Genomic DNA, 25006 nt, shown 5'->3' with positions numbered 1-25006 from the left:
GTGAAGGCACGTGGTTCACAGACCACTCACTGTGTTAGGAGTGGGGGTGTTTTGGTTTGCTTTGCTTTGTCTTTCTCCCTAATATCACCTCATGTCCTGTGAATGCTGCAGAGCAGGGATTCGGTATCAGGCCATCTGGCGCACAGTTAGAAAGGAAAAGGAGAGAGGTAGGGAGTCCGGCACAAGATTTACCTGAGTTTATGCCTTCGGTAATTATCCATGCTCCTGTGGTCTCTGCAGCTTTGACCAGACCCTGGCTGAAGGTCTCTCTGATCTTGGAGGACATCTTGAAGTTCTGGAGACCCCCATGGACAGAGATCACAAGCTTCGGCAGCTCCATATTCCATTCTTTCAACATTAAATGCAACAGATGATCCGCTTTTGTATCACAAGAAGTTCTAATATACTGGAAGGACAGCACACACCCATGAAGAGAACACAGGGAAACAAAGTCAGTAGAGAGAATAAACACACAGCAGGGCCACTAAGGTGGCCACAGCCTGGCCGGACATGTCCAGGAACTCTCTAAAAGTTTAACTTCACCTAATGGCAATATTTGCTTTTAAAGATTCCACATTCCCTCCAACTTCCTTCTGGGAATTATAAATCACTACAGGGAAGCTTCCTCCAGTTGGAGGTTTGGCCTTGACAGTTTTTTTAGAAGGCTAGAGGTGAGGCAAAAATACTTCATCAGTGCATCAGCAAAGCCATTTGGAGAGAGCTTTACAAAGCAGATGAAACGCGACTTTTTATCAATGCCATGACTTTGCATTTACTTGATCCTTCTCATGTATTTGTAAAACTTTTTAAATTCATTAAGATGTACAGTATCTTTTTAATGTACTTGCCAATCATTTGCTTGCATGCAATTATTCCTCTGAGAATTTTTTCTTTTCAAAATAAGTACCCTCATCTGTGAGAGTGCGAGTCAAAAAAAAAAAAAAATCAGTGAAGTCATACCAGGGAACTCTGCTGATTCACTGCAGCTTGTCTGACATTACTGACATGGCTGGCTACAGGCCACTTAAGTTCTGCACAGTGAGGTGAGCTCGACTTCCACAAACAGAATCCCAACCAACAGCAGGGATAAGCCAGCACTATGAAAAAAAAAGCTGGCTCTCAGCAATTAAAAACAAGGAAATCATGAAATTTGCAGGCAAATGGTAGGATCTAGAAAAGATCATCCTGAGTGAGGTATCCCAGGAGCAGAAAGACACACACGGTATATACTCACTTATAAGTAGGTACTAGACCTATTAGATAGGATAAACATACTAAAATCTGTGTACACCTAAAGAAGATAAAAAGGAAAGAGGGCCCAGGGTAAGACGATCAATTCTAACTTAGAAAGACAAATGGGATGGACACTGGAAGTAGGAGAAAACAAGTAACAGGACAGGAACCTACCACAGAGGGTCTCTGAAAGACTCTACCTAGCAGTGTATCAAAGCAGATGCTGAGACTCATAACCAAACCTTCGGCAGAGTGCAGGGAATTGTATCAAAAAAGGGGGAGTTAGTATGACCAGGAGAGGACAGGAACTCCACAGGAACCAAATATATCTGGGCACAGGGGTCTTTTATAAGACTGTTTCCCCAACCAAGGACCATGTATGGATATAACCTAGATCCCCTTGCTTGGATGTAGCCCATGGCAGCTCAGTATCCAAGTAGCTACCCTAGTAAGGGGAACAGGGACTATTTCTGACATGAACTCAATGGCTGGCTCTTTGACCTCCCACCACCCTGAGGGAGGAGCAGCCTTGCTAAGCCACAGAGGAGGACATCTCAGCCAGTCCTGAAGGTACCTGATAAGCTAGGGTCAGATGGAAAAGGAAGAGGACCTTTCCTATCAGTGGACTTGGAAAGGGGCAGGGAGGAGATGAGGGAGAGAGGGTGGGATTGGGATGGAATGAGGGATAGGGCTACAGCTGGGATACAAAGTAAATAACCTGTGATTAATATAAAAAATAAAAATTATAAAAAAAGGGAAATCATGAATTACAGGTCTATGGGTGGAACTCTCCATACAAGCAATTATAAATGAGCACAGTAGCCTCTAAACTGATGATAGCAACTGAAAGTAGTTTACTATTTGCCTTTCAACTTGCTACTATGGGACCATTTCATTTCATGATTAAAATACTAGAATTTCTGGCCAACAGCTATCATAATACATACATAATAGGAAGACTAGAAGGTTGATCATGATCCCATGTGTGAGAGGTGCCACCGAGATGCCAGGCTTTACAGCACACTACAGTAGCGGGAAAACCACAAGCAGAACCTCACTAGCTGGTTTGGTTCCTGAGATCAGTGGGTGAAGGCAAAGGAACAGCCTGGGTTCCATTCACCATTCTGAGCCCCAAGTCTTCTCTCAGGTGAACCTGTCTTCAACTCTAAATCCTCCCTGTACTATCCATACATACTATCCAAAGAGATACTGCTCCTTGGATAAACACTGGTCTTGCCCAACATGAACCAGAAGGATAGAAGAGGCTCAGGCAGCCCTGCCCTGCTGAGAGCAATAAACGCACTCAGGTAAACACATTGTAATGACAGCCAAAAGCCAAATCTAAAACAAGCCAGTTGTAGGGGCTGAAGAGGCGGCTCAGGGGTAAAGGGCACTGGCCGCTCTTCCAGAAGATGCAGGTCCTTAATTCCTAGCATCCAAACGGAGAGTTTCAACCGCCTGCAATTCCAGTTCCAGGACATCTGATGCTGTCATCTGACTTCCATGTGTACCAGGCACACATGCAATGCAGACATACGTGCAGGCAAACATCCATGCACTGAAAATAAACTAACTTGCTTAAAAAAAGAAAAAGCTAATCGTAGGGAGATATGGCTAGCTCTATTTTCAGTTTTTCTGAGTGTTTTTTGACACTTGTACAAGCCAACCCATGGTACTCCATTGGGCCCATTCACCTGGTTAAGCTTCAGATCTCAGCTTAACACTGGAGCCTATTTTCTCTACTTTTGAATGCCTTGCTCATTGCACACTGTGTCCTCTCACTGAATGGGTTATCTCTTTGCACATTCTCTCAAAGAACCTGTGTTAAATTCTCATAGTATCTTCCACTTCTGTGGGGCATGTGTATTTATTTTTTATTTCCACCCCAAATGCCAAACAATGTTAATACAGGGAAACTATTCTCTTTGGACCATAGGGAGTACATAGGTACACAGTAAGCATTGAATGCAAAGAAAAAGGAATAAGTGAAGGTGATGGAGAATTAATAGTATCTGGGGTTGTGGTGCAATAATAGAGCTCTTGGCTTTGTTCTTTCCCCGGGACGGCAACAAGCAAACAATAACAGTGAGAAAAAGACAGGCAGACATATGGACAGAGAGAGGAGAAAGAAAGCGAGAAATGGCTAGGTGGTGAAGAGCATTTGCTGTTCTTCCAGAGTTCAGCCCTTAGCACCCACAGTAGGCGGCTTACAACAACCTGCAACTCCAGACCTAGGGCATCCAGTGCCTTTTTCTGGCCTCCACCAGCCCCACATACATGTGCCATACACACACACACAGACACACATTCATAAATAAATAAGCAAACAAATATCTTAGGGGGGGAAAAACAGCAAAAGGAGGGAGAATCAAACTTAAAGAAAAAATTGCACACAGGACTATCTAAGAACCAGGCTGCAACGGGGATTGGAAAATGAGGGGAGATTTTTCTGCCAACTAAAACAGAAAAAAAAAAAAAAAAAAAAAAAAAAAAAAACCATGCATAGTTAAATGCAAGTGAACTCCACATGTAGATTCCTCTAGAACTGCACTTTATGAAGGAACTTCTGTTTAAATCCAGCCTTCTGACAGTCACCCACAGAACATGATTGGCACTCAGCTCTCCTGAGGTGGCTCCACCTGGAAAATCTGCTGTTAAGAAAACAGCAGGCCACTAACGTTCTCAGAAGAGAACGCCTGAGGGACAGTCAACCTATTAACGCTGTATGCTACAGTTTGGATCTGCAGTATGTGCTTTTGGGAAAAGCACTTCGTTAAAGGCCCACAGCACAGCCTGTGGCATTGGTGGGAGACGGTACAAGCTGTAGAAGGGAGGGCCTGTGGGCAGAAGTTAGGTCACTGGGGGTGCATCCTGCACAGATATTGTCACCTTTGTCCCTGTGCCCTACTTCTTCCTGTCTGCTGTGCCCTGAGCAAAGTCACTGCATGTCGTGTAAAACCCTAGAGTTACAGGCTGTATCTTGCCCGAGCGATTCCATTTTACAAGCCTCATTTGACTCCGCTTTGCTTGTAAATGCACAGGGAAGATGACACTTCACCTTGATGGCCACATAAACCGCACAGACTGACACATTTAGCCCTAAAATTTTTAAAGGTGCCACTCTAAAAATTTAGAAAGTTGACTGAGGCCAAATATAAGCACAGAGCTGTATTAAAGTGAGAATTTATTAGACACACCACACTGAAATAAAAAGAGGGTATAACACCCTCACCTGGACTCCATAATGCACAAACCACCTAACAATAAAATGGTGATGAACTCTCTGAACCTGTCATCTGACTACCTTCAGCGTGTCAAGGGACTAACAAGCAGAGGGCTCACAATTCTCCCAGTAGCCTCAGCTTGGCTTGGTCCCCACTGCACCATGACCTAGTTAAACCATCAACTGTTCACTCATCTAGACCTAGTCCTACACCTGGGATGCAGGCAACACCCCCCCCATCCCTAAAAGAAGAGAGGACGGGGCTAGATCTGACAAGGGATCCATGACATGGATTCCCTTTCAATAAAGCCACATCACGTGACTCTCTGTCCTTACAAGGACATTTGCAGGGTCTCTTTTGTTCAAAACTAGTGAAATGCTTTGGGTTATCGGCAGACCTTGGAGTGGTAGATATGTTCTCCATCTTGGAAATTAATGGTGCCGAAGGCATCTGTAGGGCTTTTTGCTGTGTGCTTCTCAACACACCACTGCTCGTTGCCATCGCCTTCCATCGCTGGGAGGCCCCAGGCGAAGTCCATCCCATGATGATCTTCAATCAGCCGGCCACAGTAACACCTAAACCCAGGAAAACAAGTCACTCAGAGGAGAAAATCAGCGCACTGTTTCCAATCCTCAGAATGATGTCTAGGTGTCACATTTAATAACTCTCAAATTTTCACGCTCAGCTCACTAAACCTGGCGGTAAGCTCCTTCACCCAGTAAGCCATCTCGCCAGTCCCTACTTCTCCTTCTTAACATGAATATCCAATCGGTCAATCACGCGATGAAAGAACAGCTTAAATATGTATTATCGGACTTTATTTCTTCTCTCCGTTTTCTGTTGTTTTGTTTGTTCATTTGGCTTTTTATTTTAGATGGAATTTCACCAGGATGCTCAGGCTAGACTTGAACTCCTAGTTTGGGTACAAGTGATTCTACTGCCTCAGCCTCATAAGTAGTTGGGCCACAGAAGCCATCAAATGTGACTCCACCTCCTTTTAAGTAAAAGCAGTTGGGGTGAGGGAAACAAAAGCTTTTTCTATTGATAACATGTTTCAATATTCTTCATCTATCTCTTCCTTTTGCTTTATAGCTCTTTATTAATATATAGTATATATTTATATAATTTATAAATAAGCAGGCATATAATATATAGGTTTGGATCTATATCCCAAAATGTTCAATGGTAATGGTACATGGTAAAACATGTGAAGTCCACTCTGGCAAAGGAATAAATCTTTACCATGGTCCCCAGTATGCATATATTCATTTATAAATAATATTATATATGCTCATATCAGTCCACACAGTAAATACTAGTCAGGTAGAAGTAGAATTGTAAATGCACCAAATTGTTTAGTTTTTCTGCCCATAATTATAAAATACCATAAATGACTAAGTAACCTGAGCAGTCATCACTAAGGATGCAAATACAGGGCTAGACACGTTGCTTCACTGGAATAGTGCTTGCTTTCGCATGAAAGCAGTCCCAGGTTTGATATCCAGCATCACAAAAACCAGGCGTGGTGGTCTACACCAATAATCTCAGCCCTACAGGGTAGAGAAGGGAAAGTCAGAAGTCCAAGGCTATCCTTAGCTAGTTTAATAACATCTAAAAAACAGCTTTAAGGACAGCCTAGGCTATATGAGACCCTGCCTGAAAACACAAAGACACCAGTAAGTCAGGTGTGGTGACAACCTTCTAGAGCCCCACCTACTAGTGAGACTGAGACCAGACAATCGGAAACTGGAGGCTACCCTAGACAAGTTACCAAGACTGCAAGGCTGTCTCAAAATTTAAAAATATAAAAATAAAAAAAAAAATTAGGAGTTAAAGTTAACACTGGATAAGCCCACAAACTTTAGTGTATAGTTGGAAATAAGGATCGTTTGTTTTGCTCTACCGACAAGAGAGAACAGTAAATCCACTTGCTGGCACGAGTTTGAAAATGTGCATCGCGATGACAGTTTGCGAAGCAAAAAACAAAACTTTGGTTTTGTTTCTTGTGCACTGTAGGTGTTTTGCCTGTTTTTATGCAAATACGACACATGCAACTCATATGTCAGAGACCTCACTGTGCAGCCAACAAAGAGCGACATTATATCCAAATACAACGTAATAGCAAAAATAAAATGTAATATTTCATACACGTTTTAGGTGGTAAAAGTTCTTGTCAAATACCCTAAGATGTTCGCATGTCTCAATGACTCAGGATTTCTACTAGATTCAAGTACCATGTTCAAGCAAGTCAAAAAAAAAAAAAAAAAAAAAGACACACATATGCATGTGTGTCCTCCCTCACACACCACACATCCCTTTTGCACCTCCATCCTTTGCAGAGGAAAATAACAGGTGCCTTACACTTGGATGTCTCAGTCCCTCACTGAGAGCAGCTTGACACATCTGTCACTCATTCATCAACAGAGCTGTTTCCATGATCCAGCCAGCACACAGGCGTCTGCTTTCCCCCTTGCTGTATGTGGTTTCCCTCACAGAGCTGTGCGCTTCACTGAAGGTGACAGCATTCCCTGACAGAGGAGACTGTTCCTCAAGCTAAGATTTATGAGGAGCTGAGCGCCCCTGCTTGAACCTCCAAAAAAGCTCTCGAGATCTGAAGAAACCCTCCCAAGTACTTCTTAACGCAGTGCCTTAATAAGAAAAGGAAACGGATTTGTCAAAGTCTCACCTGACTAAATTCTGGCAGACTTGGCAGCCTGGAGTGCATCTGAGTCAAAGAAACAAAAATGATTGTTAGTTTACTAATACATGTGATAGTAACTTAATGCTAATCTAGTAAATATCATCTTCCACTGTCTGAAAATTGTTGAATAGTCACGCATCGTTTGCTTTCCATGGCATTCCTTGTCCATAATTACACTGTAGAAACAATGAAAAAATTAATAAAACGTGGACTATGAAATCAAAATACCTAAATTTGAATACCGTTGATGCAGCGATTCTTCTAAGCCTCAGCTCTCACATTTAAAAATAATTTCAACCACTTTATGAACCCCGTAAGGTGATAAAAGAGGATTATCTTAACGAATACGTCCGAAGTAGCTCATGCTCCCAAGGTGCATTGCAGTAAATGTGATAGAAGTAGTACATGAGTTACTCTTCCCACTGCTGTGACAAGACACCTGATAAAAGCGACTTAGGAAAAAAGGAAGGCTTTGTTTTGGCTCACAGTTGGAGGGGATACAGTCCATCATGGTGGTAGGTCATGGAGGTGAAAGTGTGAGGCAGCGGTTCACACAGTGTCAGCAGTCGGGCACCAGAGAGAAGAATGGTAATCCTCAACCTTTCCCCTTTTATTCATTCTGAGACGAGCCTATGAGCAATGTACCAACCACGGTCTGGGTGGGTCTTCCCTCTTCAGTTAAACCTCTCTGGAAATACTCTCATAAACACACCCAGGGGTGTGCCTCATTAATTCAGTAGGTGATTCTTAATTCAGTCAAACTGACAAAGTTATTTAATCCAACCAAGTCGATGATGGAGGCCAACCATCACAGGTTAGGTATCACTATTATCATTGTTATTCTAGGTACTAAACAATGAAGATAACCCAAAGCTCTAGGTAATCAAGTAGTAAAGCATATTTTTAAATATTTTACAGCCATAAAACAGGACCAGCAATGTAGCTCAGTCAGTGGAGTGTTTGCCTAGCACACACGAGGCTCTGGGTTCTATCCTTAGTACCTCATAAACTGGGTATGATGGCACACAGCTATAATTCCTACACTTCAGGGGTGGAATGAGGAAGATCAGAAATTCAATGTCATGCTCTGTGACATATTGCGTTCCAGGCCACCCTGGGCTACAAGAGATACTGTCTCAATGTGTGTGCACGTGTGTATAACAATATCAGATCAAACACTGTTGTTGATCTACCTGTGCTCCTGTCCAGTGCCACTCTGCTTCATTAACACTGTTTCATAGGAGTATTTTTTACTTATGCGGTTAGGTAGTTTGATCGGTTTTATTGGTTAGTTTGGTTTGGTGTGGTTAATTTCTTTTGGTTGGTTCTGCTTAGTTGGCTTGGTTAGTTTTGTTTAGTTGGTTTGGTTGGTTTGGTTAATTTGTTTTGGTTTGATTGGTTTGGGTTGTTGGGTTTGGTTTGATTTACTTGCTTTGATTAGTTTAAATTGGCTTGCTTTGATTCTGTTTGGTTTGGTTTCATTTGTTTTAGTTGATTTGTTTTGTTAATTTCATTTGGTCTGGTTTGCTTTGCTTATTGGCTTATTTGTTCAGCACAGTGCTAACAGTGGGATCTAAGGCCTTGCACGTGCAAGGCTCTTCTGCAGAGCTCCAGGGCCAGTTCTCGGCACTATTGCTTGGTAATGCATCATGCCATCTCCAAAGAGAGTCCTGTATGTCTTAGTCTTCTTTCATATACTATTCTACTTTTCTTAGCTGGGATTCTGTGAAGTCCTAGGTTCCATCTCTAGTGTCAAAATAAATAAATAAAAGAAGGAAAGAGCTTTCCCCCCCAAAAAATCTTAATGAGGCTGTAGTGGTTGTCTCCACTCTCTGAGCTTCGCCATGCTGCCCAAGGATGACAAGAAAAAGGATGCCAGAAAGTCAGCCAAAAAAGACAAAGACCCAGTAAGTAAGTCTGTTGGCAAGGCCAAAAAAAAAAGTGGTCCAAAGGAAAAGTTAGGGGCAACCTCAACAATCTAGTTCTGTTTGACAAAGCCACACAGGACAAACTCTGTAGGAAAGTTCCCAACTATAAGCTTATTGCTCCAGCCGTGGTCTCTGAGAGACCTGGTTCCTTGGCCAGGGCAGCCCTTCAGGAGCTATTGAGTAAAGGACTTATCAAGCTGCTTTCAAAGCACAGAGCCCAAGTAATTTACACCAGAGACACAAAGGGTGTTGATGGCCCAGCTGCTGGCGAAGATGCATGAGCAGGTTCAATCAGTTTCACATTTGGGAAAATACAACTTTATTAAATCAAACAAAGAAAAAAAAAGAAGGGTTAAAATTGCTTTCCTTTTCTAGACACATATACATCCATATAAATTTTTTCAAACCCCTTGAAATTTCTTTCAAGATATTGATGAGTATTTCATTGAATTTGTAAAAATGATTCAGGACTTAATATGAGTATAATTATTTTCCTCATTAGTTTTCTCTTTACAATTCAGAAAAACTTCCAGGATTTAGTCATCAATGATCATATTTTCAGTGTAAAGTAATTTTTAAAAACCATAGCTTTTTACGAGGAAAAATATACATTTTTCATAAAATAAAGATCATAAAATTTTATTTTCATAAAATAAGCTGTTCAGAACCTGCCATTCTAACCTTCATTTTTCTGTATTTTCTTAAAAATAAAAAGGAGAATCAGTCAAGACCCCTGTGCTCAGATTTTTTGGTTCTGTTGCTCTCCTTGGGGAGCTTCTGTCCTCTCCAGATCTTACTGTTTCCCAGTTCTTTCCTAAGATTCCCTGCACTCTGCCCAAAGGTTGCCCATAAGTCTCAGCATCTGCTTTGATAGTATGCAGGGCAGAGCCTTTCAAAGGCCCTCTATGGCAGGCTCCTAACTTGTTCCCTGTTTTCTCCTTCTGATGTCCATCCTCTTTGCCTTTGTGGATGGGGATTGAGCATTTTAGCCGGAGTCCTCCCTCTTGATTAGTTTCTTTAGGTGTACAGATTTTAGTAGGTTTGTCCTATATTATATGTCCATATGAGTGAGTATATACTGTGTGTGTCTTTCTGCTTCTGGGATAGCTCACTCAGGATGATCTTTTCCAGTTCCCACCATTTACCTGCAAATTTCATGATTTCCTTGTTTTTTATTACTGAGTAGTATTCCATTGTGTAGATGTACCACAATTTCTGTATCCATTCCTCATTTGAGGGGCATCTGGGCTGTTTCCAGCTTCTGGCTATTACAAATAAAGCTGCTACAAACATGGCTGAACAAATGTCCTTATTGTGTACTTGAGCCTCTTTTAGATCTATGCCTAGGAGTGGGATAGCTGGATCTTGAGGAAGATTCAACTATTCCTAGTTGGCTGAGAAAGTGCCAGATTGATTTCCAGAGTGGTTGTACAAGTTTACATTCCCACCAGCAGTGGAGAAGGGTTCCCCTTTCTTCACAACCTCTCCAGCATGTGTTGTCACTTGAGTTTTTGATCTTGGCCATTCTAATGGGTGTAAGGTGAAATCTCAGGGTCATTTTGATTTGCATTTCCCTGACGACTAATGACTTTGAGCATTTCTTTAAGTGTTTCTCTGCCATTCGATATTCCTCTGCAGAGAATACTCTGTTTAGCTCTGTACCCCATTTTTTAATTGGATTACTTGATTTTTTGCTTTTTAACTTCTTTAGTTCTTTATATATACTGGATATTAGTCCTCTGTCAGATATAGGGTTGGTGAAGATCCTTTCATAGTCTGTAGGCAGTCGTTTTATTCTGACGACAGTGTCCTTTGCTTTACAGAAGCTTTTCAGTTTCATGAGGTCCCATTTATCAGTTGTTGATCTTAGGGCCTGTGCTGGTGGTGGTGATCTATCGAGGAAGTTGTCTCCTATGCCAATGAGTCCCAGGCTCTTCCTCACTTTTTCTTCTAAGCGGTTTAGTGTGTCTGGTTTTATATTGAGGTCTTTGATCCATTTGGACTTTAGTTTTGTGCAGGGTGATAAGTATGGATCTATTTGCATTTTTCTATATGTAACCTTCCAGTTAGACCAGCACCATTTGTTGAAGATGCTATCTTTTTTTCTATTGTATGGTTTTGGCATCTTTGTCAAAAATCAGGTGTCCATAGTTTGTGGGTTTATTTTGGGGTCTTCTATTCAGTTCCATTGATCCACCATTCTATCTCTATGCCAGTACCAAGCAGTTTTTATTACTGTTGCTCTATAGTACAGCTTGAGATCAGGGATGGAGACATCTCCAGAAGATCTTTTATTGTAGAGGATTGTTTTAGCAATTCTGGACTATTCCAATCAAGTAGCATGCATGGAGATAACCTAGAACTCCTGCTCAAATGTAGCCCATGGCAGTTCAGTCTCCAAGTGGGTTCCATAGTAATGGCAACAGGGACTGTCTCTGACATGAACTGATTGGCCTGCTCTTTGATCACCTCCCCCTGAGGGGGGAGCAGCCTTACCAGGCCACAGAGGAAGACAATGCAGCCACTCCTGATGTGATCTGATAGACTAAGATCAGAAGGAAGGAGAGGAGGACCTCCCCTATCAGTCGACTTGGGGAGGGGCATGCGGGGAGAAGGGGGAGAAAGGAAGAGATTGGGAGGGGAAGAAGGAGGGAGCTACAGGAGGGATACAAAGTGAATAAAGTGTAATTAATAATAAAAAAATTTAAAAAGTAAAGTAAAAAGGAGAAAAGGAAGTTATAACCAAGCCTATTTGTTTCTTATTAGGAGCTAAAAACAATTTAATAAAAGGGAGAAATTTTTGTTGATACTAAATAGTGAAATGCTAGTTTTATTGTGTGACTCTGACTCCACCACAGGCTAACATTTCAGAAGGCTGATTTCCAGCCCCACAATCCCCAGCTTGCGGTGCTATTGGAAGGTTACAGCCTTTAGGAGGTGGGGCTTTCCTGGCAGAAATATTTCCCTTAATGGCAGGCCCTTGAAGGTAATGACTTACTACTCTTTCCAACCACAGTTTCTGTTTTCATGTCTGAACAACGTAAACAAGATCTTGCCACACACAGGTGACAGAGTGGACTACCCTACACGCTGTAGTGAGACCTTCTGAAGTTGAAAGTCAAAATAAGTCCTTGCTTCCTAAATGCTTCCTCCATCCATTTTGTCACATGGATGAAAAGTGACAAAGGCACTACCATTTATAATGTCAAAAATACTATGCTTCTTGAGAACCTTACTGGAAGCCAGAAAAATGAACTGTATGAGAAGAATGGCCACAGTCATCTATCACATTTTTGTAATCACATAAACATAGAAACCTGTTTTTTTTTTCCTTTATTACACGTAGGAAGTCTTGGATCCTTCATAGAGTTATGATCAGTGGAGCCAGGCATAGCGGCATGTGTCTGTAGTACCAGCACCCAGGGAGCTGAGGCAGGAGAATGATGAATTTAAGGCCAACCCGGGCCACAAACTGACACCCTATCTTAAAGTAAATACAGGGCCAATGGTTTTCTTTTCTCTGATACTGGAGATGGATGGCAAGGCCTCAGGCACACTATCTATGTGCCCCAACACTGAAGTCAGATCCAGATTCAACATGCTCCTTGCATTGTAGGGCTAAGCACACTTGGTATTTTGTCACTTTTCCTGGGGTCCAAGGAGATTATGAAGATGATTTCCCACTTAAAGGGAGAGGAGTGTCTTGGAACTCAGTCTGCTTTGCTACACCTATCATCACATCACATGACACTATAAAAGATGAATGGGGAGGGCTGTTACCTTGGCATCCCATAAACATTTTGTAAACAGGTAAAATAAAAATTTCCAATCACAGGGCTTACCAACCATAGGTGATTCAGTGAGGGTGGGACTCGTCAATGTTTAACTAAGACAAAGAACACCATTTTAGTCCTTGCCAAAGGACCTTACCATGTTCTCCATGGACTCATGACTTCTAAACTTTAAACGAATATAAGGCCAGTGGCACAAGGGAATTTAAAATAGACTGGCTACCCTAATTAAAATGTTTATCTTCCATTTCCCTATCCATTTTCCACCAGGTCAATGACATCCACTCCTAACTTCATGGACCTGATTACCCTGAGGAATTTTCCGTAGACCTTTCTTCCCCTGTTTCTCACCAGCTGCCTTGTTGAACTTTGTTCTACAAGTAGAGTTTCCATAGGGTTGTCCAGAACTCAGAGTTCTCTAACTCAGCCCTGCTGCCTACAATCTACATCAACCCAAAGGCCCCCGAAAGAAAACACAACGAAGTCTGGTGACCCCTTTGGATCGCTGCAGTGTCCCTAATGTGTCCTCGACAGTCATCATTTCCCATGGATCCTTTCGTTGAGATAAAGAATAGTCACAACGTTCTGAATAGTCAATATGGAGACAGTAAAAAGTATTTGCCCAAACTTGGTGGGCTACAGCCTTATATCCCTATGACACCTGTCCGGCCTCCAAGGGGGTGCCACATGGGGTGGAAGCCACCACAGTGCAGCAAGTGCTGTTATTATATGTAACTTTTTTCCTCTTTTTAGTTGACTACTTCTTTAAATAGACTTTTAACAGGAACATATTGGCGAAGCACTGGGGCTATTATGAAGTAACTGCCAAAGTCCTTTCTCTTTCTAGGCTTCCTGTAATATTCATGGCACACTTTTATGGAGTAAAGGATGAAACGCATTGAAATGAGTAAATAGCCTTCCTTCCTAGATAGCAGGAAGCACAGGTGATATTTCTAAATCTCTTCAAACAGCACTTGAAGCAGTATTGCTTTTAAAAACAGGAACATAATTGAAAAACTGTACCTGTGAGGGTCTTTTGAGCTGGGTATGAATTTGTTACATTCTCTCTTGTAGAATACTCCTTCAATCCAGGATTTCTGCAACAGAAAAACATTATTTTGTGATCAGTTGTAATGAAGTGACAGTGCGGTATATCTCCTGTAATTCAAGCAGGCAAAATATGTGTAATTATCCTGGTATTCATTCAAGCACCAAGAGCGGGGGCTGGCGACACAGCACAATTGGCAAAGTGCTTGCTGCGTAACATCGGGACCAGAGTTCAGATCCTATGTCTCAGCAGGAAAGCCAGGCGTGCTGGCTTGTACCTGCGATCCACAACCTGGGAGGAAAAGAAAAGATCCCTGGAGCCTAAAAAGAGCTAACCCAGCTGACTCAGCCATAGAGGAAGACACAAACATCAGTCTGTGGCTACCGCATGCACAACCACACATGTGTGCACATGCACACACTCTCCCAAGACCAACAAAACCAAAACAGGCTAAGCACTCAGTGGGGCTCAGTTTTCCTTCTAACAAAATGCCTTCCATCCTACAAAATTCAGGTCCTATCCAACCTCCTCTACAAGCTGCATTAGAAGTCTGGAAACACAAGACAATGAAAGCACCATTGAACCCAACTAACATATAATCTTGACTTTGTCAAAATATGAAAAAAAAAACTTTTGATTTATTTTTTTAAGATGTTATTTTGTGTGTGTGTGTGTATAAAAGTGTTTTGCCTGCACATGTGGATATGTACGAGATGCATGCTTTGCTGCACCAGAAAGGCAAAAAATAGCATCAGATTCCCTGGAATTGGAGTTGTGAGTCACCTTGTGGGTCCTGGGAACTGAAACCAAGCCCTCGGAAAGATCATCAAATACTCTTACCGCATCCCTCCAGCCCTCTAATAGGAGAATATTTTGGTGCCGTATGACCTAATATTGGAAGTGTGGATGTAACGTTGGACTTCCATACAAACTATAACAGAATGTGAGGGAAGCATCCTTATTCTAAGTGCACACACTCTAAATTGGAGAGTTTACTACTGAATACAACAAAGACGACAGAGTCTAGATTTTAATTGGAAGAAAGAGGGGGCAGTTGTATCTTGTGCCTTTAACATTTATATTCATTTAAGCAAAACTTCCCAAGAGAAGGCCAGGGTCACCTTAAGGCCATCTATCCTCCTATCCCTTTTGCACAGTCTACAACTATTTTTATATATTATTAAGCACTCAATAAATAAGGGAAAACATGGAAAATGTAAATCTGGAAAAATCTAAAGTCACAGAATTTAAAATAAACTAAATGATTATGAGCTCATGATATTTATTATAATGAATTTATTATAAATGGCACAATCATTTAGAATCATTAGACTCCATTCATATTAAAAACATCAACAATTTTACCTGATACTCCAACCAAGGACCATACATGGAGATAACCTAGACCCCCTGCTCATATGTAGCCCATGGCAGCTCAGTACCCAAGTGGGTACCCTAGTAAGGGGAACAGGGGCTGTCTCTGACATGAACTCAGTGGTCACTCTTTGGTCACCTCCTCCTGAGGTGGAGGCAGCCTTTCCAGGCCACAGAGGAGGACAATGCAGCCAGTCCTGATGAGACCTGATAGTCTAGGGTCCGATGGAAGGGGAGGAGGACCTCTTTTATCAATCCCTATCAGTGGACTCAGGGAGGGGCATGGGAGGAGAATAGGGAGGAAGAGTGGGAGTGGGAGGGGATGAGGGAGCAGGCTATAGCTGGAATACAAAGTGAATAAATTGTAATATATAAATAAATAAATAAATAAATAAATAAATAAATAAATAAATAAATAAAAAGGGAAAAAAAGAAAAGTAACAATAAAGGGAGAAAAAAGAGACAATAAAAGTCAAGACTGAAGAGGAAGCAGGATTTCCTGGAACTGGAGTCTTCCACAGTTGTGAGTAACATGTGTGTGCTGGGAATCAAATTGAGGTTCTGCGAGAGCAGCCAGTGCTCCTAACTGCTAAGCCACCTCTCCAGCCCCTCAGCCTTGCCTTTTCAAGGACTAGATAACAGCTCTGTGAGCAGACCTTCTAATTTAATTCCGTCACATCTGTTTGCTCATTTGCAGATATGAAAAGGATAGCCAATGCAAGCTCATCTGGGTGCACAGGTCAGTGATAAAATGTGTGCATAGCATGCACAGCCCAGGGTTCAATCCTAGCACCAAAACAATAGTTATAATTGTAACACTCTGTCAGAGAGCTATTGGGAAGTTTGTTCATTAAAAGCTTAAATTTCTTCTAAGGACTTATTAGGTCTCCATAAAGCTTAGCTATTATGAGCCATACTACAGGCTAAAATTAGCTTTTTGGTTGTTGGCAACTCAACTTCCTTGTGTTTTCACCACAGAACAATGTGGAACCCTCCAAATCTCCCTCACAGGACTCCTCATAATATGATGTAATGGCCTTACAGGTCCACTTTCTCCTAAAACTCCAGGGATTGTAGGCCCAGTGCCAGTCATTTACATTGCTCTAGGTTCCAGCACAAGGATTGTTGAATGAAAACAATGAAACAAAATGAACGCATTCAAAATGGACCTACAGGTACCATGGTATCGAATTTTCTTTTCAAAGGGATAAGCAGGAAGTCCGTGACATAACAAGAACATAGAAGCTTTCTTCCTGCAGTTCCTGTGTCTTAGCTCAAACCTGTAGCAAAGGCTTTTAAATCAGTGCTCAGGAGGCCAGGCAGAAGGCCCAACTGAGCTACACAGGGCAGATAAGGTACTGTAGCTGCCTCCATAGATGGGGGTACTTTTTCCTTTTTACAGCAGGGGGGAGGAGTTTGAGACAGAGTTTCTCTATCCATGACACTCATTGTAGAGCAGGCTAGCCTTAAACCCATGGCAATTCGCCTGCCTCTGCCTCTCTGAGTGCTGGGACTACAGGCATGTGCTACTGTGCCTGGCTTGGGTATTTTTTTTCTTTGCTTTTGTATTTTTGTTTGTTTGGGTTTTGCCGATTTTTTTGTTTGTTTGGTTGGTTGGGTTGGTTTGGGTTTGTTTGGGGTTTTGGCCTTGGAGGAGGAAAAGGCAAAGCAGAAACAGTGTTGGCCTCAATTTCCTTCACCCTAAGCTAAAATTAGCTTTTACATCCAATCTTAGACCTTAGTAAAAGTGGAAAAATACAAAGAAGCATCCAGAGGTGTGCCTGGCAACAGCCACCATCCATGAATGATCCAGGCTCATGATATTCTTCTTTTCTCTGCAGTGCTGGTGATTGAAACCCACAGGTCACACGTGCCAGGCAAAGGCTCTACCACCAAGCCACGCTCCCAGACCCTAGAAGTTTGGAGTGTCTTCAGAACACAGAGTCTTTCTGGGGATCTCTGAAAAGACAGTCTTAGAGGAAGCCCTTCATTTTCAAACCCCGATCATTTGTTTTAACTTCCATGGAGCTAAGGGGCTGGGGTAAAGGAAAACAAAGGAACAGAACATTTATCATACCTTCAAAAAGCTCACCAAAAAAAAAAAAAAACCTCTCCAATGGAGGTGACTTGCTTCCACCTGTCCTACGTACACAAATAACACAGCAGTGACAAGGTTTCAAGGTTTCGCTGCACACATTCTGTTTCCTTTGTTTACTAACTTCATCATGACTTACTTTAAAGGAAGACTATAGATACAAGTCAGTAGCAACAGGTTTGGTTTGCCCAGCATGAGGCAAGACCCTGCATTCCAAACCCAGCACCTTTAAGAGAAGGGGAAAAGAGCATTATCTGGGCTAGAGCGGTGCATCAGTAGGTCACACGCGTGCTGTGCAAACACGAGGTCTGAAGTTCAAGCCTCCAGCACCCACAGGGTATGTGTGGTGGCCCACCTGTAGGCTAGCATGCTATAGGCAGAGACAAGGAGTTCCTAGAACAATCTATGTAACTAGACTAGTGTATCAGCGTGCTCTGGCATCAAGTGGAAGAGCCTGCCTCCATCTGCAAGGCAGAGAGCAATCAAGCCTGATATCAATCTCCAGCTGCCACATACAAGCTCACAAAGGTAGAGAGGGGAGGATAGAGGTAAGGAAGGAGACAAGGAGCAAGAGATCAACCCAGTCCTTGTGGATTCTACTTAAAGAGGATATTATCATAGGAATCTTGGAATTCACAATCTGTAGGAAACCATAAGAATGGTTCAAGTGAAAAAAAAAATAGTAAATTTCAGACTTCAGAGGGACATTTGATTTCTTTGTAGGACTTCTCCCTTTGAGAAATTCCTTCATTCAAGCTAAGTATCCCACAGATGAACCGTGCTGGCTCAGGGAAGACAGGCCAATCCTTTTAAGTTCTATGAAGTGTTGCGTGCATATTTTGTGAGTTCTGCAAGGATGATTCATCTGACTCAGTAGATCCAAGACAAACAATTTCATAAAGAAATACTATCCAAACCCAAAATATCCAGAAATTTAGCACCTATTCTGCTAGAACTACCATGAGATGTATTGACTGGTTTTTCATTAAATGTTTATTCCAGGAGGCAGAATTTAGTAATACATGCAGAAAGAAAAACATAGAAGTACCTTCTTTTTTTCTCTCTCTCTCTCTTTGTTAGCAATAACAGAAAAAAAACCTCTTTGTTTAATAACAACCCTAAAGTGGAGTGTCAGCCAAATAACCCACAGATTACTAAAATGCAATTTATTCTGTGTTAATTAAAGATCTTCCCACACTGCTTTGTTGGGTGAAAGCATTTAGAATCTCAGAATGAATTTCTAGACTACATGAACTCTTGGGTAAATAAATAATACATTTATGTGCATTTCACCCAGTTGAATGTTAGTGACAACAGCAGTTACCACCCATGTATAATAAAGTTGCAAACTGAAGCATTCCTTCCTGTCTCTCCTTTAATTGCTTAATGCTCTCAAGCCCTCAGGATTTCAAAAATCCAGTTTCAACAGGGTGGGCATTGGAAGAGGGAAAAAACAGGACAGGAGGAAACAGGACAGGAGCCTACCACAGAGGGTCTCTGAAAGACTCTACCCAGCAGTGTAACAAGGCAGATGCTGAGACTCATAACCAAACTTTGGGCAGAGTGCAGGGAATCTTATGAAAGAAGGGGGAGACAGAAAGACCTGGAAGGAACAGGACCTCCACAAGGAGAGCAACAGAACAAAAACTCTGGGCACAGGGGTCTTTTCTGAGACTGATACTCCAACCAAGGACCATGCATGGAGATAAGGTAGAACCCCTGCTCAGGTGCAGCCCTTGGCAGTTCAGTATCCAAGTGGGTTCCCTAGTAAGGGGAACAGGGACTGTCTCTGATATGAACAGGGACTGGCTCGTTGATCACCTTTTCCTGATGGGGGAGCAGCCTTACCAGGCCACAGAGGAAGAGCATGCAGCCTAATGAGACCTAATAGGCTAGGGTCAGATGGAAGGGGAGGAGGACCTCCCCTATCAGTGGACTGGGGGAAGGGCACGGGAGGAGAAGAGGGAGGAATGGTGGGATTGGGAGGGAATGAGGATGGGGGCTACAGTTGGGATACAAAATGAATAAACTGTAATTAATATAAAAAATAAAAATAAATCCAGTTTCAAACTATCACTGAAAGATAACTTTTCCTCAGTTGTTACACACAGTTGCCCCGTCTTCTAAGGAATAAAAAGACAAATACAAGACACTTAGAATTTCTGGACCTGCTCAGTTGTTTTGACAAGGAAAAGGGGGAAATAGAAGCTCTTTTAGTTTTAGAACCTTTATTAGTTCTTTTACAAATGTCCCTGGAAAAGTAAATGAAGAGCTTTAAAGGGAATGCCAGGAGATCTGTTGTATAACAGTCTAACCTGTTAAGAACTTCCAGGCAGATGCATAAAAGTGCCTGTTTTCGGTATAGCACAGAACACGAGGACTTTGCTTCTAAAGTCTGGTGCATCTGGACATGGTGCACTGGCTTGTCAGTCCAGCACTCACAGGCTGAGGCAGGAGGATTGCCAAGAATTCTAGTCCTTCTTAGGCTGTACAGTGAGAACCTGTCTCATATTGGTGGGGGGGGTATGTTAATAAATGGTAGAAACACATGCCGTATTAGTAATATTAGACAAATTCAAAATCTCTTCAAAAAGCAAAACAAGATGGTGCATGCTTTTAACTCCAGCAGTCAGGAAGCAGAGAGGAGGTGGATCAGTGAGCTTGGAGCCAACCTGATATACACAGCAAGCTTGAGGACAGCCAGAGCTACACAGAGAGACACTGTTCAAATAAATAACTATATGTATAAACAAACAAGCAAACAAACCCTCCTCTAAAAGAATAAGCGAAAAGTGTCAGGTGTGGTGGCTTATGTCTGTAATGTTAGTACTCAGAGGCTAAATCAGTAGGATCACTGTGGGTTCAGGATTATCCTGTGCTACATAAAGAATTTCAGGAAAGCCTGAGAAGCAGATTTAAACATGTAGGTATATCCAGGTAAAACCTTGAGTACCAGGAATGTTTTTTGTTGTTGTTGTTGAATCATTAGACAAAGGGGCCCACAAACTCTCCCAAATATCATAGGCTATTGTCAAGACAATTGGTTGCTCTCTGAAACCTGATAGAAATGCCCTATTGCAGAAAACAACACTTACCTTATGTCATTGAACATGAAGAAGTTGAGCTAGTGCCCAGCTAGAAGCTTCACCCTACTGACTAGCATTCCTGGTGCTGGAAGGTTCTCTGTATGCTACTAGAGGAGAAAAATAATCATAAAGATCTCCCAGCTACAAACCCTGGGACATAAACAGTGACCTCCCTGAAAGATATACTATTACAATAGTGACATAAATGTTATGAGTGCAACCAACCACCTTGATAGATGATGGGCCTAGAAGAAAATGTATTACTATCATTCAGCTAAAGAAACATAGCAACAAAATGACTCCTAACAATATTCTGCTACACTCATAGATCAGTGTCTCACTCAACCATCACCAGAGAAGCTTCCTCCTGCAGTAGATGAGAACTAACACGGAGACCCAAAACTGGACAATGTGCAAAGAGTGAGGGACCTTGAGATAGTCAGTCCTAAATGGAACGTCTTCATCACGTGCCTTCCCTCAGAGTTCAGAGAACCCTGCATCACAGGAGGCAGAAAGATGGTAAGAGCCAGACATGATAAATGACTCCAAGGAAACAGTATCTTCCAGATACACCAGGATTGATACACACATGAACGAACACACAGAGACTGGGACAGCATTCATAAGACCTGCACAGGTTCAAACCAGATAGGGTACCAGCCTAGAGTTAGGGGTGTCCTATCTCTAACCAAGAACTGATTTGCCATTAATACCTGCTGGCAAAGGGTAACCCGTTTCCTACCCTGGAGTGTCACTGGGTATATCAACTCTACTTCAGGGCAGGCTCCATGCCAAGCAGTAATTGTCCAACACAAAATGAACTCCATGGCTTTTCTCTGAACATTTTGTTTTGTCTTATTGGACCTTTGAGTGTTCTTATTCTTGTTTGAGTGTGTGTGTGTGTTGTGAGGTTTTTTGTTTTGTTAGTTTGTTTTTTGCTTTGTACATTTTTTTAAGAGAAAGAACAAAAGAACATGAAGTTGGATGGGGAAGGAAGTGAAGAGGAGTTGGGAAAAACTGGGGAAAGGGGTATAATCAAAATATAGTGAATGAAAAAGCAAAAAGTGTGGGCGTGGACAGGTCGATGGCTCAGCAGCTGAAGGTGCATGCCACCAAGCCTGACAACCCAAGTTCAGTGTCCCAGACTCACACCGAAGCAGAGGAATACACAAATTGTCCTCTGGCTGCCACCCATGCACTGTGGCACACGTGTGTCTACAGACATAAATAATTACCTACTTCAAAGTTACTTTTTAAGTGTGGGTGATTTGTCTCCATTTCCCATCAGTAGCAGCTCATGTTGGAGAGCAATGTTTTTTAAGTTTTGGGAAATTAAGATTCCTACCCTAAAAACTACTAAGGATCCTTGACAAGTTTTATTGAGTTATGTCTACTGGGATTATTGACAGCAGTGACTAGAATTTAAAAACATTCTTGTTAAGACATTTATAAAAAATCATGTGGTCAGGGAGGAGCAGAAAACTGTGGAAACAGAAATCCAAGTTTAAAATATAGGAGAAAGTGGTCAGGGACTAAAGAACCGATCCTAATCCACAGTGGCCACTTGACACCTGAATTCAAAGCAGGTTTTGTCCCAATGAAAATAGGTGGATTGTTATAAAAGTAGGAAATCTCAGAGAAATCCTTCCTTTGTGATTAAAACTACAAACAAACTAAAGAGGTTGAAAATCTTGTCCATGATGACCAAACTGACTGAAAGATGGAGCAATTGGGAGGAAACAGCTGAAGGAGGCATTCTGGGAAAAACCAACAATGTTGTAAACAACAGTTATAAACAGACACAAATGCATACATGTGCATGCACACACAGAGTGGTTACTAAGTCAACAATATAATCCAAAATCCAACATTAACATCGCCTTTCATGTATGCCACTTGCTATGCTAAATGTTTTGGCTTTTAGCTAAAATAATAATCATAATTGCATAGTTATACAAATAATTATTCTACTATGCAGAAAAACAGGGTCTATCTAAAACAATGTTTCTCAAGCTTGGGGACTTTTGCAGGATTCCCATATCAGATATTCTGCATATCAGATACTGACATTACGAATCACAACGGTAGCAAAATTACAGCTATGAAGTAGCAACAAAATAATTTATGGTTATGGGTCACTACAATATGAGGCACTTTATTAAAGGATTGCAGCATTAGGATGGTTGAGAACCCACTGGTATAAAATCAAGGGCAGAAACTGTATTTTATTGGAAAAGTTTATGTGAAGAAAAGTAGGACTTGTTTGTAGACCGAGGAGCAGTTAGTAAAAAAAAAAAAAAAAAAAAAAAAAGTGAGAGTGAATCCATTTCAGAGAGAAAGATAAGTGAGGGAAGGAGAGAGGGACAGAATGAAGACTGGAGAGCCAAGGAAAATGACTATGATGATCTTGGTGAGGATAAGATGGGGGGGTAAAGAAATGGTCTAGGCGGTCAAGAAGAAGGGCTCGGGAGCTGGTGAGATGGTTCAGTAGGTAAGGCCACTTGATGCCAAGTCTAACAACTTGAGTTCATTTTGATCCCAAGCCCTCAAAACATGGAAAGAAGGAATCACCACTGAAAGTTGTCCTCTGACCTCCACATACACACATATGCACACACACACACACACACACACTCACAAACACAAATGTAATTTAATTTTTTTTAAACAAAAAGAAGTGCTCAGAACTGCCAAAACTTCTCACTCCCCTGAGACATAAAGAACGGTTGACAAAATTTATTTTTCTTGGCAATTTTGTTCTACAAAGAGCCACAGCGAATTTAGCTCTGACGGCTGTAATTCTCAGGGCTCGCTTCTGTCACTCTTGTTAAGAGGAAAAAAAGGAAGGAAACACAGTGTGTTCACCATCCTCTCTCTTACTATTTACACCATACAGTTCAATGCCATAGCGGTGTGTTTTCCAGACTGTGCTTGTAAAGCTTTGGGTCACCCTACACATAAAATTCTCTTGTGATCTCTGGTGGTTTGATTGAGAATGGCCCCCATAAGATTCATATATGTGAGTACTTGGTTTCCAGTTGTGGAACTGTTTAATAAATATTAGGAAGTTCAGCCTTGTTGGAAAAGACATCTCTGTGTGTCTGTATGCCTCTCTCTCTCTCTCTCTCTCTCTCTCTCTCTCTCTCTCTCTCGTGATTGTGGGTCAGATGTAAGCTCTCAGCTACTGCTCCAGCACCTGTCTACTGCCATGATCCTTGCCATGATGGGCATGGACTCATCCTCTGGAATTCTAAGCCCCAATAAACTTCTTCTATAAATTGGTCATAACGCTTTGTCACAACAGTAGAAAAGTAACTAAAACATAATTAAAAACACACATCAATTTAAGACAGATGGGGAATACTCATAGCGCTGCATTGAATTCATAACAGTGAATTGGACACTGCACAGGGTATACAATCTTCCTGCTACATAATAAATAGGAATTTCTCTTAAAACTGAATTTTAAAACATGGGTCTCAAAATTACTGTATATGCAGCTGCCTGCCCTCAAGGAACAGGAACTTGGAGTAAAGGATAAGATATGGAGAGGAGAAAGAGCTAAGACAAACTTATTCTGTTCTCTAGCCTACAGGCGACTCCAACCAGCAAAATGGATAAGTCTTTTTAAAAGATTATTTTATAATTAACTGTATGTTGGGCAAGGGTGGGATGTATGAACACAGGATTATATTTGCCCACAAAGTCCAGAAGGGGGCATAGGACCCATGGAGCTGCAGTTGTAGGCAGTTGTGAACCACACAAATTAGGTTCTTGGAACCAAGCATGGGTCCTCTGGAAGAGCAGCGAGGGCTCTTACCAGTGAGCCATATTCCCAGGAAAAATATATAAAGCTTACTCTTCTTGGTTAAGTGACCTCAGGGGCTATTACTATTCTCCAACAACAAACTTCCATGACCATTCATTTGCTGCACATAGACACTTTTTCTCTATTTCGATAATAATAATAATAATACTGGTTAAGGTCGCCTCAATACCTCTACAACTGTCTTGACACATAGCAACAAACCAAAAAGATAGTTGTAATGTTATAATGCCACACACCTTTAGTTCCTACACCCTGCATTTTCATTCTGTAACTCCTGGAATAGTCTAAACCAGATCCTGGCAACATTTGGGGAAGGGGGTTCTTTTCTTCTCCCAGTGCCAGAGATCAGTCCAGGCTAGGTAGGCAAGTACTCTACTTCTGACCTGTCTTCCCAAACATACCTTTTAAGAAGTAATGCCATAATTTTTTTGGTTCTGTTGCTCTCCTTGTGGAGCTCCTGTCCTCTCCAGGTCTTTCTATCTCCCCCTTCTTTCATAAGATTCCCTACACTCTGCCCAAAGTTTGGCTTTGAGTCTCAGCATCTGCTTTGATACCCTGCAGGGTAGAGCCTTTCAGAGATCCTCTGTGGTAGGCTCCTGTCCTGTTTTCTGTTTTCTCCCTCTTCTGATATCCATCCCCTTTGGATATCTGAATGAGGATTGAGCATCTTAACCAGGTTCCTCCTTCTTGATTACAT

The 25006-nt window shown here is 41.8% G+C and overlaps 1 protein-coding gene and 1 pseudogene across 1 annotated transcript in view; one reads left to right on the top strand and one right to left on the bottom strand.

The window, feature by feature from the left end:
• Trpm6 (transient receptor potential cation channel subfamily M member 6) overlaps positions 1-25006 on the bottom strand; it is a 141322-nt gene that overhangs the window by 102750 nt on the left and 13566 nt on the right. The window contains exons 2-5 of the mRNA XM_021652914.2: positions 13901-13974; positions 7144-7182; positions 4855-5032; positions 193-406 (exon numbers count right to left, since the gene is read on the bottom strand). Coding sequence (XP_021508589.1) covers positions 193-406; positions 4855-5032; positions 7144-7182; positions 13901-13974 — 505 coding nt within the window. The remainder of the gene's footprint in view (positions 1-192; positions 407-4854; positions 5033-7143; positions 7183-13900; positions 13975-25006) is intronic.
• On the top strand, positions 9003-9367 carry LOC110558144 (small ribosomal subunit protein eS25-like; annotated as a pseudogene).

Source organism: Meriones unguiculatus, chromosome 1 (genome assembly GCF_030254825.1).
Source record: "Meriones unguiculatus strain TT.TT164.6M chromosome 1, Bangor_MerUng_6.1, whole genome shotgun sequence".
In the NCBI taxonomy this organism is placed as follows: Eukaryota; Metazoa; Chordata; class Mammalia; order Rodentia; family Muridae; genus Meriones; species Meriones unguiculatus.
Note: the sequence above shows the minus strand (reverse complement) of the source record. Positions and strands in the feature narration are given on the sequence as shown.